At 27.6% G+C, this 17,563-nt stretch overlaps 1 protein-coding gene across 1 annotated transcript; it reads left to right on the top strand.

The window, feature by feature from the left end:
• The first annotated feature begins 14,489 nt into the window (after positions 1 to 14,489).
• Positions 14,490 to 16,116, top strand: LOC105109261 (aspartic proteinase PCS1). The gene is given in 1 exon segment (XM_011003895.1): positions 14,490 to 16,116. A coding segment is annotated over 1 exon segment (1,368 nt). The 5' UTR covers positions 14,490 to 14,515; the 3' UTR covers positions 15,884 to 16,116.
• Positions 16,117 to 17,563: the final 1,447 nt, after the last annotated feature.

Here is a 17,563-nt window from a genome sequence, read left to right as displayed (position 1 = left end):
CTTTCATGACTCTATCTTATGGAGTTGGGAAATTTCCATCATTATTGCATAATATTATACTAGTTTATCTTATTCTTTACATTTCATATTTGAAGTTTTTGTAATTATTAAGCAGGAAGTGAAAGGGGACACGTTTCTTTGTTTTTTTAATTTAAAAAATACAGAAATTTATTCTGATTTTTTTATAAAAATATTTTTATTTTTATTTTTATCTCTTCAACAAAATATAATGTTTGTACTAGTTTATCTTATTCTTTACATTTCATAGTTGAAGTTTTTGAAGTAATTAAGTTGCAAGTGAGAAGGGACACTTTTTTTTTATTTTGAAAATGCAGAAATTTATTCTAAAATTTTTATAAAAATATATTTATTTTATGTTTTTATTGCCATCTCCTCATCCAAACACAATGTTTTTCTCTCTTCTGTATTTTTTTTATTATAAAACACTAACCAAGCACAATATTAATTACTGTTTTGAATTAATAAAATGGTTGTCTTTTAAAAAATAATTAATAAAAGCTGGATGGATAGGACTATATCTATGCATTTTGTACGTAGCTCAAGAGTCAATGTATCTATGGTGGGTGGGTGTGTGTGTGATTGTTTGGTGCCAAATCATTGATATTTTATTTTTTAAGAAGTAATAAATTATTTTAATTAATATTCCTCTAATGGTAATGATGGATAGAGAAGCATACCTCAGTGAATTTTTTAAAAAAAAAGAGAGAAGAAGGGAAAACAAGGCACGTGTTGTCATATGATATATTATTTATTTGACAACACTTTCTAGGTGAGTGGACAAAGGCCAACATACAAATTTCATAGTACAAAATGCTTATTTGATTTATTGTGTGCCTATGTGCTTATCCCCAGTTCCCTGTTAGCCCATCAATCAGGTTGGTAATCAGTCTGTGTATACGCACTAGGAATACATACCAATTATTTTTTTTATTTTTTTTTACTCTTGTCATACAGCGGGTTCAATTTTTTTTGGTAAAAAAAATTGAAAAAATACTGTATATATATATATGAAGGAGTAAAACTTAGGCATGATGACAGAAATATAAAATATATAAATAGTGACATGCTAGACAAGATGTTTTTCTAAAAAAATATTGAGATGTTTATATACTATATTAGTTTGGATTAATCATTATTAACTTATAAAATTTATAATCTAATATATGAAATTAATATAAAAATATAAAATTTATACCAAGACAAATTAGAAAGTCTAATTATAATTAATTAAATATTAAATTTTTAAAATAAAATAAATATATAAAATTTAAAAAAAAAAAGACAAAATAACATGACTCCAATAAACCTACATTAGCAGCGGGCACAACAATGCACGGGAAGGAAAAAGAAATTGAATGTAAAAGGAAAAATATTAAGGTGATGCTTTAAAGAACCAAAAGAAAATTTTGGTTAATTTAATAATATATATATATATATATAAAGCAACCCTAATTTAACAACATGAAAATTAAAGTATATCCGGGTAAATCTTCTAAACTTGAGTTAATATTCTAAAATCATAACCTATGAAATTTTAGACCCGAACTTAATCAAGAAGATCATTTCTAACTAGTTTAATATTGAAGGATAAAATTAGAAAAAAAAATTAATTTTATAAATCATCTTAAATTAAAAAAAAAATTAAAGAATGGAGACTAAATTTGAGAGTTGAAAAGAGAAATAAAGAATGATGAGATTGAAAATAATTTTCAATTTGAAGTAATTTTTTCAAATAAAAAATTATAATTAAAAGAACATGGATTAAATATAAAAAGGAAAGAAATTGAAGGGCGGATATGATTTTTTCAATAGGCAGTAAGAAAATCGAGGTAAAAGAGAGAAAAAACAAAAGGAGAAAAAAAATGAACTTGTGCCAAACCAAGCCGAATCACCATGTACTCGTCACCCAAAAAGACAAAAGATACTGAGATGAATCAAATGATACGATGAAAGCACGATTACACCATTGAAGTTAGCCGCATTCGCCACCCTAAGGCAATGAAGTGGCTGACACGTGTTTTGTAAGTGTCAACAATTTATTTTATTTTATTTTACTTTGATAAAGATGAAAAATACTCGTATAACTAAATGATAATACCCAAAAACCATTATGAAATTACTGTTGAACCTTAAAATCAAGGCTAGGAAAATTTAATGGAAAAGGCAATAAAGTCATTATATTGTTTATAGTAAAATAAAACTCCTATAAAGCCCTTAAACCTAATGGCAATTTTTTTTTTTTTACTTTAAAGGTTAATACTATAGTTTAAACATTATAAAAATTAGAACTAATAATGTGTTTCCCAAACCAATAAAGAATGACAAATTAACCTCATAAAAGATCTTTTAACTACTCAAAGTCAATTCATCCTTTTTTTTAGGGGAAAATCATAGTTTTACAATTACAATCCACAGTAAATCAAGGCATGTGTGTATAATGGTTTTCCTACATGTCATGATAAAACCATGAAACTTATGACGAAACAAATTAAAAAGTCCAGTTATAATCAATCAAATATTGAAAGCTAAAATTAAAATACACATATACATACATATTTGCTTTCAATTAACCAAACCATCTTTTTCTTCTTTAAAAATCTTAGCATCGCCTTAACATTTTTTTTCATACAACCATAAAAAAATTCTACAGACCACGTTGTTATGTCTAGCGTCAATATAGGTTTACTCGAGTTAATTAAAAACCATGAAACTTATATCGAAACAAATTAGAAAGCCCATTTATAAGCAATCAACTATTAAAAGCTAAAATTAAAATACACACACATATAAAGGCAACTTTAATTTTAATAATATGAAAAATAAAGCAACCCTATGCCATGTGAGTCTTTTAAAGTTGAGCTAATATTCCAAAATCATAACCCATGAAATCTCAAACGGAAGAGTAATCAAGAAGGTCAATTTTCAACCAATTTAATTTTAAAGGATAAAATAAAAAATTAATTTTAAAAACTTGTCAAATGATAAAATTAACAATTAAAAAAATAAGGGTAAAAATTAATAGAAAAAAAGAGAGGATAAAATCACAAAAATAAATCAATTTTATAAATCACCTTAAATAAAAAAAAAATAGCAATCAAAAGAAATCACCTTAATAAAAAAAAATTAACAATTAAAAGAATGAACCAAATTAGAGGGATAAAACAATTGAAAAATGATGAAATTAAAAATAATTTTTAATTTGAAATAATTTTTTTAAATAAAAAAAATTAGAATTAAGAGAACTTGAACTAAATCAAAAAAAAAAATTAAAGGGCTGGTGTGATTTTTTCAATGAACAGCATGCAAATTAAGGTGAAAGAGAGAAAAGCATAGGAAAAAAAAAAGTAAACTCGCACCAAACCAGACCAAATTACCATGCATGCACCACCTAAAAAGACAGAAGGTGTCAAGATGAATTAAATGATGTAGTGGAAGCACAACGATAATCATTGTGAAGTGACTAATGCATTATTTTTTCCATTGTTATTTTATTTTATTTTAAAAATAATAAAAATTCTCCTAGGCTAAAATGATAACAATAAAAATTCCATTATGAAATTACTACTAAGTTCATGAAGTCAAAGATAAATTTTTTATGATAACAACAATGGAGTCATTATATTGTCTATAATAAAATGAAATTCTTATAAAACTTCTAAACCCAAGGTTAGTCTTTTATGTAACTTTAAGGGTAATATATTAATTTAACTATTACAAAAAATTGAAAAAGACAATGTTGCCTCCAAATAAATAAAGAATGATGAATTAACCTTGTGAAAAGATCATTTTATCCTTTAAGGACAATTCATCTTTTTAAAAAGGTAAAATTATAATTGATGAGTTAATATTTTTTGTTATAGATTTTAATAAATAGATAAAAAATTAAAAACAAAATGGCTTTGGCAAACATGACAAACTCAAAATACTTTAGATTGGTGGTTAGCCAAGCCCAAGGTATTGTGAGTTCGGTAATCATAACAGACCCAAAAAACTTGGTTTTGATGGTCAGTCAAGCCTAATATAGAGTGAGTCTAGTAAATATGGCAGACCCAAAGGACTTCAGCTTGGCAATCAGCTAAGCGTAAATAGCATAGGTCTGATAAACATGCCAAACTTAAAGAACTTGGACTTGGTGGTTAACAAATCTCAAGGTAGCGTGAATCTGAAAAATATGTTAAGTCTAAAGAACTTGAGCTTATAAATTAGCCAAGCTCAAAGTAGCGTGAATTCAAAAAACATGTTAAACCTAAAGAACTTGAGCTTAGAAATTAGTCAAGCTCAAGGTAGCGTGGGTCCGACAAGCATACCAAATTTAAAGGACTTGAACTTGGTGGTTAGAAAATCCTGAGGTAGCATGAGTTCGGCAAGCATGTCAAACCCAAAGAACTTGGGCATGATGATTAGCCAAGTTCAAGGTAGCATAGGTCTGAAAAATATATTAGACACAAAGTACTTAGTTTGAAAGTTAGTTAAACCTAATGAATATGAAAGTTAGTCAAGCCTAAGGTGACATGGATCTGACAAGTATATCAAACTCAAAATATTTGGATTCAATTATTAATAAGTTCTAAGGCTATATATCTTATCTTAGACAATCTTTTAAATTAAAGGTATTGAAGGCATAATAAGCCAACATGCATCTCCATTTAAAATAATTATATGAGTCATTCATATCTGATATAATGATAATTTTATATTTATTGGTATATAAAAGATTTCTTAAAAAACTTATCATATTTATTATCTCATTAATAATATATAAGAGATATTTTTTTTAATATGGCTAAAAATATATAATTTTTCAGTCATTTTTTATTAGAAAATGATAAGGTTTAGGTGATATGAATATTTTTTATTAATTCAATTTTTTTGTTTTTTAAAATAAACTTATTTAGATTTAACATTATTAAGTTTTTGTAATAATTCATAATTATCAATTAAGTGAAAATTTTCTACTTTCTATGGATTGGTCTTATGAAATTGTCAATTAATTAGTAGCATGAAGAATTAAGAATGCTTTAATGAATTAGAAAGATGGTGGGCATTCCCTGAAAACGAAGGTCAAATCCTGTCATTCTTTGCTAGCTGATCAGCATCCTTGTCTCTGCAATGAAAGAAAGCTGAAAGCTGAAATTGATTGCTTATACCATCGTTATTAAAAGTTTACATAATTATTAATTTTAGAATATAAAAAATTAATTATAATATATGTAAGTTGATCTGAATATTCATATTAATAAAAAAAAAATTGAAATTAATGATTACTAGTGATAGAGATTTTTTTTAAGAAATAACATATTTAAAATTTTATTTGATAAAATAGAATGGTTTAAAAAAATCACATGTGTAATCTATAATTTAAGAGTAGTTGCATGTATTATATGCTATTTCTTTAAAAAAAAAAACATGTGGCAGATACAATTTTGTTAAATATTTTAAAAGTTATTTTAAATTTTAAGAAAATAAATATTATATTTATAGTAATACAATAAATATATTATTTATTTATTTTTAAAATAATGAATAAGTATTAGTCTCAACTTGTATAAAGATAACATTTATTTGAATTTAAAAGCTAATTTAAATTTTAAATCTATGAAATATATCAATCTAGAATTCATTGCCGGGCCATGATCTGTCCACTTCAAGATTCAGTGGACATGGATTTTTTTCCCCTTCTTATCCAAATCTATGTTAATTTAAAAGAAAAACAAAGAAAAATAAATAATATAAATAATAGTGTTGTTCACCTCAAATGTTTTAATATTTTTTTAATATTTCTTTCATCTTGTATTATTTTGTATGTTTATAATTTCAAGTATCATTTCATAATTTATTAAGTATTAATTTTGCAAAACTACATTATAAAATAAAATAACTTGATTAAAAAATATAAATTAAAAAAATGTTGACATTTGTGAAATAAAAAGCAAATTATCCAATTAAAAGAGATTTTGAATGAAAAATAAAAGGACTTGAATACAAAAAATAAAATTAATATGGTTAATTATTCATATAAAAAATATTTTCCACTTAAAATATTTTTTTTATAATAAAAATTATAATTACTAGTTGTAAGACCACCACGAATTGTTGTAGACAGTTTGCCACCATTAGAGATGTGTATTTAGCATTTGGCGTGCACGTGTGATCCCAAGACAAGGAATGTTGCTGTCGGTTCTTCTAAAAACAGGGACAGAAGCTACGATTTTTTCAAATGCAAGGCCAGGTGGTGAAGCCAGCCGTGAAAGAACAGCTAGCGACCAAAAAGCAGGGTTCTTTTTTTTTCTTTTTTTTTTAAATCTCCGCAACCCCCCTCAAATAAGTAAGTGAAGGGCAGTCCTTTCACTCACTCATGTCCCGTTTCAAAAAAAATTTCCGTATCGAAAATCATTTAAATTTTATTTAATTCTATATTTTAAAAATTTTAAATTTTAAAGTTTTTGTTTTAAATTAATATTTTTAAATTATTTTGATATATTTCAAAAAATATATCTATCCACAGGTGTAAAATATTTCAAAAAATAACCATACACTTTTAATTAAAATAACATAGACAGTGAAAATTTCTTACTTTACAACTATATCTATCCACAAGTATAAAACTAGTCCCGTGGCTATCTCCCTTTTGCCGATCTTTGTTAGGCCCTCTCGACTTATGATCCATATAGAATTACGTGGAAAGACTTATTTACAATTTAGAGGAAAGTATTTTATTTAGCTTAGAAACCAAGTATTTATAAATTAATTTAAAAATTTAAAAATTTATAAAAAATATAAAAAAATCAGATTTTATTTGTGTTTTGGCTGAATTAGCAAGTCACTCAGGTTCTATCAGATTAATTGCAAGTCCAAATTTTAAAAATCCAGTGAAAATCTAGGGTCGTCCTATATATATATAACATGTATTCTGCCAAGTGTGTGTTTTATAATTATGTATCCATCTTCTTCCAGCTTTTTACGGTTTTCTTCTTTGTTCTAAATAATAGACTCCTTAGAATGAAGATAGACTGGTGTTTGTTTGTTTTTTTTTCACTAACAGTCTTGCTTTCACATGCATGCATATGAAACAAAATGAGAGATGAAATAATGCATTATTAGGTCTTCCCTTTAATTCGCAGGACCACTAAATAGCCACTCCCTTGAGCTAAGAAAAGAGCAAACATTATCCATATGGATTTTAATGTTTATGATCGTACGTATAGGAGGAATATTTATGGGCATTGGAAGGCACAAGGCATCAACCCGCTAGCTATCCCTTCTAGCATCGTTCTCCTTTCAAGCCGTTTAGAGACCATCAAATGATTTGCTTGTAGGAATATCATAAATAAAAACAAAAATTATATATATGATTTTTATCATATTTAAGGGAATTAAAAATATTTAAGGATAAAATTTTTTTTTATCATTTTTAAAGAGTTTAATATGATTTTCCTACTTATTTTATTGTTTGTTTAGAAGTGTGATTTTTATACTCAAATATATTAAAATGATATTTTTTTATTTTTAAAATTAATATATCAAAACAATTCAAAATATACAAAAAATTAATTTTTAATAAAAAAACTACAAGTTACGCTCCCAAACAATAATTTAATAACTATCTTTTCTATATACTATAAATATTGATAGTTACATCTTTAATATCATATAATTTATTTTAAAACCTCTAGTGCATGGAACTTGATCTAAAATTCAATTATAATAATATTAAATATAAAAAAAATTAAAAGATATAATTTAATTGGTTAGATTTTAAGTTTTTTTTTAATAAATTATTAGTTTAAGGATTATAAATATTAAAAATATTTAAAGTTTATATAGTTACTAATTTTAAGATCTCAGAAAATTAGTTAAGAGATGTATAAATGGACGCGAATAGCAACTGTTACCAAAAAAACATAAAGTGATTTACTTTCCATGATTTACAATAATATTAATTGCAGTAAGTGTTATGCTGTTTGAGAAGCATGGTAATTAATTTTAAACAATAATGAGTGCGTTACCAAAATATCTGTCAAATACGTTGTTAGTGGGGAGATTTATTGCCTTGAGTTTCTTTGTTACCGAACGGTGGCTGGACCAGCAAGCAATTCAGATACACTGGATCTGATGAATGCCTGGGACATGCCTGTGGTGCTTCGCAGTAATCATGGCAGGGAAAAGCTAGAAGTGACATGACATGACATGACTAGAGGATGTGTAAATACTCAATTTATCATCTAGGAAGGGTAGATTGAACCTTAAATTCTCTATTATCATAGTTTAGTGATGAAAAGACTTGATCGCCCATGAGTTTAGAATGGATATTATTTTTGTTTTGCCTAGATGATTATATATATATATATATATTGAGAGGTATATTTAACTTTATTTAATATATCTACAAGCCCAAATCCCTAGTGATTATTAAAAACCTCTATTTAATGGTTAAGTAGAATCAATCTTCCACTTCGTAGGTGCTGCTCATAGCTCGACTTCAAATTTCAATCAAAATATCGATGATTGTGTATGGGCAAAGTTTTTCTCAAACTCCCTTTAATAATTTTCGCCAAATCTAATTAAAAACTATATAATGAAAAATATTATATGATTAATAAATTATCGTAGCTGGCAAGATTAATTATTAACTCTGAAAAAGGTCCAAATACATCCATGTTTCTTTTTTTTCGTCGGGTAATTAATGGAGGTGGGTATGTTTTTGTAAGATTCCGGATGCCCACATGATTTAAGATTTAGTCATGTTTAGGTTAAGAGATGCTCCTCTAAAGATAGATTAATCAAAAGAATCGTCTGGTAAGGGAAGATCACAGGATTAACGAGGTGACGAATATTCCCATATGTTTTTTCTTTAATTAATAATTAACATGGTTAAATATTACATGTTTTCATGTTCCTGTTAAGACTTGGATAATCATGTTCCTGAAAACGAAGACAAGAAATAAGGCTACGGTAGTTGTGGGCTAGAGAGAGGGAGAGATGACAAGAGAACCTACCATAAGTCAAGATGTGATGCATGAGATTCTTTTCTTATGGCAATAATCCGTGATCTAATTATATATGGTATGAACCTTATTATAATTTATCTATTACAATTACCTTATGTATTTCGTTACGGTCTCTTATATGGATCAGAATGATATACAAATCTTAATCGAATTAAGATTCTTTCATATAATTAGTAGAAATAATATAATAAACCTTTTAGTTTCAATGGTTAACATGATAAATCGTGTTATTGTAGTATAATTATTGATTTCAAAGGAAAGGCTTATATATATTTGATGATAAGAGAAAAAAATTCAAAAATAAGTATTTAAATATAATTATTAGAAGTTTTTATTTTTTACGCTGATATCAAAAATAATTTTTAAAAAATTAAAAAAAAAATTAATACATTTCTGAGTGAAAAACATTTTGAAAAACAACAAAAATCATACTCCCAACAAACTCGAAATTAGATACGTAAGTGTTTATATTGTTTTATTTCATAAGAAAAATCAATGATTTATGTTATGTTGATTATATTAGTATTAGGGTTTAGATTATGATTTTGGTTACATTTTTACTTTTTAATGTAACTTGAATAATTTGATATATTGAAAAATTAACATTCTGATTTTTCACGGTACATGTCTTCTATAACGAGAATTTTATGTTATTATAGTGGTAAAATCATCGATAGTCATAATGGTATTATTTATCATAGAGAAAGTACCAAGATATGTAGTTTGAGGTTAGACAATCAATTTGATGAATTAAAAAACTTAGCATGTCGAGGAATCAGGTGGAATTTAAATTAGCTCAGTATTAATAATTATGAACACCTTGTTAAATTTAAATTTTCTATAAAAATTATCTAACTTAACTATATTTGAACATGTTAGTTGGGTTAAGGAAAGGTCTAGGTAATTACACAAAATCTCATCCAAGTTTATGAGTTCTATCAAGACGAGTTGGATTCACATGACCCTTACTAGATATACGTGAACTCAATTATTCATTTTTTTTATTTAACTTTACTTTATTTTTTGCTATGAATATTAAAAATATATATGTTTTATGGTTTTATAAGTCATATGGATATCATACACCGATGATTTGATTGGAAGTGTATCTTCATTATAGATAAAAAAAAAAAAGTGATTTATGGTTAGTAGTGACCCTTATACACTATTTTGTTATAATTGAGGTGAATTACCTTAATTAGGTAATGCATTGGTTTGGGTTGTCTTACAACATATGTGATGATGTTGACACACTTAATGACATTCATGTTGTTAATTGTGAAAAGAAAGAGAAAGATGATTGGTGGTGATTCATACATAATATATCAATTTGTGGCATGTGAGGAGAGATCACATATTTATAGATTTGTATCTGTCTATTGAGTTAAATATCTACATGTTTTGGTATATGGACATAACAAGATAATTTATAACACCATCATAAAAGTGTATTATGAGATGTCTATATGACACTCCATGTTAGCTAACATATAATTTGGATAATTATAAATCTTTTGCATTAAGATATAATAGATTGATATGTATTGAATATTTTTTTTTAACATGTAATAAAATTATTATTTATATATTAAAAATAATAATATAATCTTTTCTAATATATTAGGTGAATTTTCTAATACACAATGGTTGAAGAACTACGACCACGGTTTGTGATACTACCGATAATATTGTCTACAGTGCTTTTAATACTTAGTTTTCATTGTATTATTCTTCACTTGACGAGGTTAAGAAGGCTCAGTATTTGAATAAAACAATAGAGAAGGATGACAATGTTTATCATGCATAATGATAACAAGCTGGTGGTTCTAATGGTGCAGCTTCGTCGACAAATTAATTATTTAGATATATAACTATGTAATTTAATTAATTTATCATTGAATTAATATTTATTGTGATGAATTATCACGGTGTTGTGATTAATTTTTATTACTATAAATTTACCTATTATAGAAATTAGTTGATTCTGTTGGCTATTGGTTGCGGCCATTATCGATGTTTTAGTGATTCTCAAAAATGTTGGCTTGAATTAATTTTGATGGACAAGGAATCGAAATGACTGAGACTAAAAAAGTCTGAAGTTTTAATAGATTGTCCATTTACTACATGCACCACCTAGTTGTCACGTTTGTAGTAGATGCACAATTTAGTGGTTGTGTTTGATTCTAGGGCAACCACTATTTATGTACAAGAGTGAGAATTAATTTTTAAACTGGTTTAAAAACTAAGATTTTTTAGTATGCTAATATAGAAAAAACTCCTAATAATAAGAGATTTTTTAAAAAATAATTATCCATGAAATTAGAATAAATATATTATTTATCACGATCTATAATTAATAACAAATTCACATCTTAATGCATGATCATGACACGGTGTGAATCTTCCGTTTTATTTGACATATTTTCTCAAGCTAGTGAATTTTCAATAATTGTTTTGGCATATATTCTTCATTTAATCAATTTCCAATAATTATTTTTTAAAAATCCCTTATTTAACATAACGGGAACAACCCCTTCTTTTCCGAAAAATGAGTCCACTTCTAGAGGGAAAATTAATGGAGTTCTGAGCCTACTCCACAATTTTCAACAACCTATGAGTTGCTCCATTGAGACTCGAGTGCTCTGTTATGGTGGCCAGCTGGTTTTGAGTGTTGACTCGCAGCCTGGCTGGCTCCCCACCCACTCTCCAGTCATTAAAGACAGTCTTTGGTACTACTCCAAGGTTTGAAACAATCCAGTGCTTGATAAAAAGAAAATGAAACCAGCAATTAGGAACCTGCAAGATATAAAATATTAAAAAAAATATTTGTTAGTAAAAAATACTTTAAAAATCTATTATTATTACAGTATAAATTAATGAACAACACACCTTTCTTAATTTTATTGTTCTTCTAATTATTTCTTGAAGTATGCTAGTTGGTTAAAAAAAATTGACAACCATTCTAATTTTAAAAAATCAAGAGAAAAATTTAAAATAATTAATTTTACTGGTCAATATAACTTTGCTATTACCGCTACAAATTCAAGGTTAAAACAAAAAAAAAACGTTTTTAATGGAAACCTGAATTAAATTTTAATATTTTTTATAATAATTTTATAAATTTTTGATCAGTCTATTTAAAAATGTGGTTATAATTATTTTTTAAAATATTTTTTAATTAAAAATATATCAAAATAATATTTATTTTATTTTTAAAAAATTATTTTTAAAATTAATGTATTAAATTTATTAAAAAATAAAAAAAATTAAATTTTTTTAAGATGTTTTTAAAATATAAAAACAAGTAGGGACAAAAAAAAAAGAAAAAAAAAAAGGGAGAAAGATGAGGAAAGTTCAGCCGCCGGCTGTTCTTTTTCGTATTCGAAATCTTTTTTCTGCCTTTTGCTCCTCCACTTTTATATATAAAATGTTTACATGTGTAAAAACTGTTCATTTATTCAAGAGTTCATACTGTCTTTTACATATTTTAATTAAAAATCCAAATTTGTACGACCAATTTGACTTGCTGGGTCCCCATTGATTGATGGCCTTGGGTTTGATATTGGGCAAGCTTTGTACTTTTATCACAACGCCACAGTCTAATGATTAAAGAAGACTACTACTCTTATAGTATTAGAAGTTTCCGATAAATATAAAATAAAAGGAAAGTAAAAGATCAAAATTGCCAGCAATAAGTTAATCTTTTCGTTTCCAATACCCTTTTTTTTTTATTCAAATGAATGTCCAATACATTAATAACTATAAATTAAACTTATTAACTCCAACTTAATTCATCTTCATATTATGAAAAGGTTAATAATCAACTTAATTCAACTTAACAACTTAATTCTGTTTAGATTAATTAATAATCAAGATGGAATTTTAAAATTAATTATATGACTAGATCAAGTTTAATAATTATTTTATAAATACTATCTATCTATAATTAACACTTTTCATCTTTCTATTTCATGAACTCTTAAATCATGTTTTTGACTAATCTATATGGTTTATTAATATTTAATATATACACCTTGTGGGGTGCTATCATCGCAACGTGAGGCTATGCTTGTTTTGAAGAAAAACAAAATAAACAGAATGTGATTATTTGTCAAAAATGAATTAAATGAGAGAACAATAAAAATCAAGAAGTAATTTCTACATCGGCAGAATAAAAAAAAAAAAAAACACGGCTTTGTTATATAGAAGGTCGAACTAGAGGGCCCAGACAGCAGGGTGCAGCGATTGCGTTAGGAAATCATTGACACAACTTTTTTTTTTTTAAAAGTATTTGTAACTTAAAAAAAAATATTAAATTTATATTATTTTAGTGATTTTTAATGTTTTTAATTTATTTATATCAAAATAAAATTCATTTGAAAACATTATGCACCAAACACTTGAAAAAAAAAACTGATGACATAAATATTTTTTGAACCATATAAAAAAAAGATTGATGACCTAAGTAAGTCCATAAAATAAAAACATTAAAATATCACCACAAAATATATTTCCCAGGTCCCAAATTTTCATGATCCAAAATCAAATATTCAATATGTTTTGCTTAAATTCTCTTCCCTTTGTAGAGAGTCACTTTTTTTTTTTTTAGGAAAAAAGTGCTGATTTGTAACTGTACATAAAATTAAAATAGAACTAATTTACAATGATTATTTTCAATTCTACTAAATGCATGTTATTTTGAAAAACTTGTTTGTTTATATAATTTTTACTTAATATTGAATTACTATTTAAAAAAACAAAAACAAAAACAATAAAGATAAAAAATAGATGCCATCACTTTCTCTTTCAAAAAGAAAAAACAAATATTTTACATATTTATCTTTATTCTTCTTATATAATCAACAAATCCATGATATTAGAATCAAGTGTAAACATCATTCATTAATTTCACGAGAACTTGAGGTATGTTTGAGAGAGTGATAATAATTATTTTTAAAATATTTTAAAAATTATTTTATTAAAATAAAATAAGATGTTTTTTGTTTGAAAATATATTAAAATAATATTTTTTATTTAAAAAAATTATTTTTGATATTAATATATTAAAATAATCTAAAAATATTAATTTAAAATAAAAAAATAAAATATTTTAAAAATATAAAAACAAACATTTCATAGAATTACCTTTATGGGCTGCCTTTGAGCTTCAATTAATTGTATTCTTGACGACCTTCAACAATTTATTTCTTAACCTGGTGCTTCTACTGAGGCAGGCTGCACTATTTTCTTCACTGCTTCTGCAACTTAATAAAGGAAGCATCAATTCTATTGTCATTATAGCTCTAACCACTGAATTAATTAAGAAAACGCGTATTCTTTTTCTTTTTTTCATTTATTATTTTTCAAAATTTTCCTCTTTCGGCTTTACTCAGCCCATCCCTACCTTTTCATGGCATATAAGTACAACCCTACACCGCAACCTGTAATCAAAACCCAACACCACCCTCTCTCTCTCTCTCTCTTCCATGGCCTCTCCTCCTCTTTCCAAAGAAACCATGCTCCTCCTCCTCCTCCTCCTCCTCCTCAGCTCTCTCTTCCTCACAACTCAAGAAACCCAACTTAAAAATGACTCTCTTTCCTTTTCTTTCCCTCTCACCTCCCTCCCTCATTCTCCACAAACCTCTCCGAGTTTCTACTCTTCTTTCATCTCACAAGCCAAGAAAACCCCAGCACCCAAAAGCGCAGCATCACCATATAACTACAGGTCAAGATTCAAGTACTCGATGATATTACTAGTGTCTCTCCCTATTGGGACACCGCCACAATCTCAGCAAATGATTTTGGACACAGGCAGCCAGTTGTCATGGATTCAGTGCCATAAAAAGGTTCCTAGGAAACCCCCACCTAGTACTGTCTTTGATCCTTCTTTGTCTTCTTCATTCTCGGTTTTACCATGCAATCATCCACTTTGTAAGCCTAGAATCCCTGACTTTACCCTGCCAACTTCCTGCGACCTGAATCGTCTGTGCCACTATTCTTACTTCTATGCTGATGGAACACTAGCTGAGGGTAATCTTGTAAGAGAAAAGATTACATTTTCTACGTCTCAAAGTACCCCTCCCTTGATCCTAGGTTGCGCCGAGGATGCAAGTGATGACAAGGGTATCTTGGGAATGAACCTTGGGAGGCTGTCCTTCGCTTCCCAAGCTAAAATAACCAAGTTCTCGTATTGTGTGCCTACCCGGCAAGTTCGGCCAGGAATTACACCAACCGGGTCGTTTTACTTGGGTGAAAACCCGCATTCAGCTGGGTTTCAGTATATTAGTCTTTTGACCTTTTCCCAAAGTCAACGGATGCCCAACTTGGACCCTTTGGCTCACACTGTCGCCTTGCAAGGAATTAGGATTGGCAACAAAAAATTAAATATCCCGGTTTCAGCCTTCCGGGCTGATCCTAGCGGGGCGGGTCAATCCATGATTGACTCCGGGTCCGAGTTCACTTACCTGGTGGATGAGGCTTATAATAAGGTGAGGGAGGAAGTAGTTAGACTAGTGGGGCCAAGACTGAAAAAGGGCTACGTGTATAGTGGTGTGTCCGACATGTGTTTCGATGGGAATGCGATGGAGATCGGACGGTTGATAGGCAATATGGTGTTTGAATTTGACAAGGGTGTGGAGATAGTAATTGAGAAGGGGAGGGTTTTAGCATATGTTGGTGGTGGGGTCCATTGTGTTGGGATCGGACGGTCAGAAATGCTGGGCGCTGCTAGCAATATAATAGGAAATTTTCATCAGCAAAATCTATGGGTGGAGTTTGATATAGCCAATCGTAGAGTGGGCTTTGGTAAGGCTGATTGTAGCAGATCAGTGTAATAAAACATTAGTACGTGGTAGCTAGTATAATGTAATGTATATGGGGCCAGGAGAGTTGATCAGGTAGTAAATGCAACACTGTACAAATGAAAAATATCAGTACTGTCTTTTCGTGCTCACCTGATCCAATGGCCCGCATCAAACTAACATTTAGGCCCTCTATCAATGGTTTGCAATGTTTGTACTACCAGTTTGTACGTGGTAAGCTAAAATGCTGAATGTTTTAGAATTAAGCTCTCCCTATTATATACTAACAATTATTATAATTTAATGGCAATGTAGATTTTTATCATGTTAATTATTAATACTAACAATTTAATTGTTTTAACGACTAATTATAGACTATAGAATCCAATTTATGGACAATTTGCAATAATTTTATTGTCGAAGTTGATTCAAATTAATGTTGGGATATCTTGGTGATGGAAAACATTTAGCAGATAATGATGAAGTATGTGCTTGGAAGAAGGAAACATGGAAACTGAAAATGATGAACTGGTAGGAACATAAGTTTTTAAATCTAGCTGGGTGGCGGGTTCAATTTATGGCTTGAGTTATCGGGTCGCTCAAATTATTTTTATTTTTTAATTAGAATAATGTTATTTTAATAAAAAATTCTTTTCGAGTCTAATGAGTTGTTTGGATCCCTTTAAATTTTGCTTTTTATTTTTTTATTTTTTTTTAATTTAGCTTGATTCGTAATAATCACCGTATTAGCACTTGCCATGCTTGCCACCTTTTTTTCTCTTGGTAAGATTTGAACAACAATTGGTATGGTCCCCCTTTCCATATATATCTACAACATCAGCTTATTCCTGGTTTTCATGTCACTGGTGCCTAAGACATTCAACCCTAGAATAATGCTATGAAAACTCACGTGATGGGTTAATTTCAAGTGTGCTTTTTTTTTTTTTTTAACCATGAAGAATTTGTGTCTAATTTCTTTGAATTTAAGTGTATAATTTATAGTTATCGGAATAGTTTAAAAATTGAATAAAAAAAGATCTAATTTACTATATTACTAGTTCAATTCATGGATATTAAATCAACATGCTAAATAATTTCTAGTTCAATTCATGGATATTAAATCAACACGCTAAATAAAAGTATAATTTAGTAGTTTAATTCGAGGAGGCTTTATTTAATACATGGAACCCTGGATTATTAAAAATTTGCTTGGTTAACCATATTTAATTAGTTTTTTTTTTTTGGTTTAACTTGAAATGTAATCCGATGTGAAGTTATGAATTTTTCAAGTATACTTATTGAATCCGATGATAGTATAACATTGAAAGATTCTTGAACTTGAACATTATTTTTAAAAATAATATTATTTTAATTTTTAAATAAGTAAAGATTACAACGGACCATGATGTGCAGCCTGTACATGCAAAGCTAGCATGATATGTTTGTTCTGAATAATTGAAATCAGACAATCGTACTATATATGATAAATAGTAATAATAATAATAATAAAACAAAATATCTTAGCAATCTAAGTTATGTAAAATATTTGTAAGTACTTTATTTAGAGGAAGCTAGATAGTTAATCTCTGAAAGTTTGATTAACCTTAAAAGGGTATTTTACTTTTTACTTTTTTTTTACTTTAATTATAATTTAATTTTCTGGAATTTTCATTTCATATCTCTTTATTTAGCCATGAAGAAACATGTTTTTTTTTTTAATCAATTACATCAATA

The sequence above is a fragment of the Populus euphratica genome, unplaced genomic scaffold (assembly GCF_000495115.2).
Source record: "Populus euphratica unplaced genomic scaffold, PopEup_1.0 scaffold287.1, whole genome shotgun sequence".
NCBI lineage: Eukaryota > Viridiplantae > Streptophyta > Magnoliopsida > Malpighiales > Salicaceae > Populus > Populus euphratica.
This window is presented reverse-complemented; position numbering and strand designations above follow the sequence as displayed.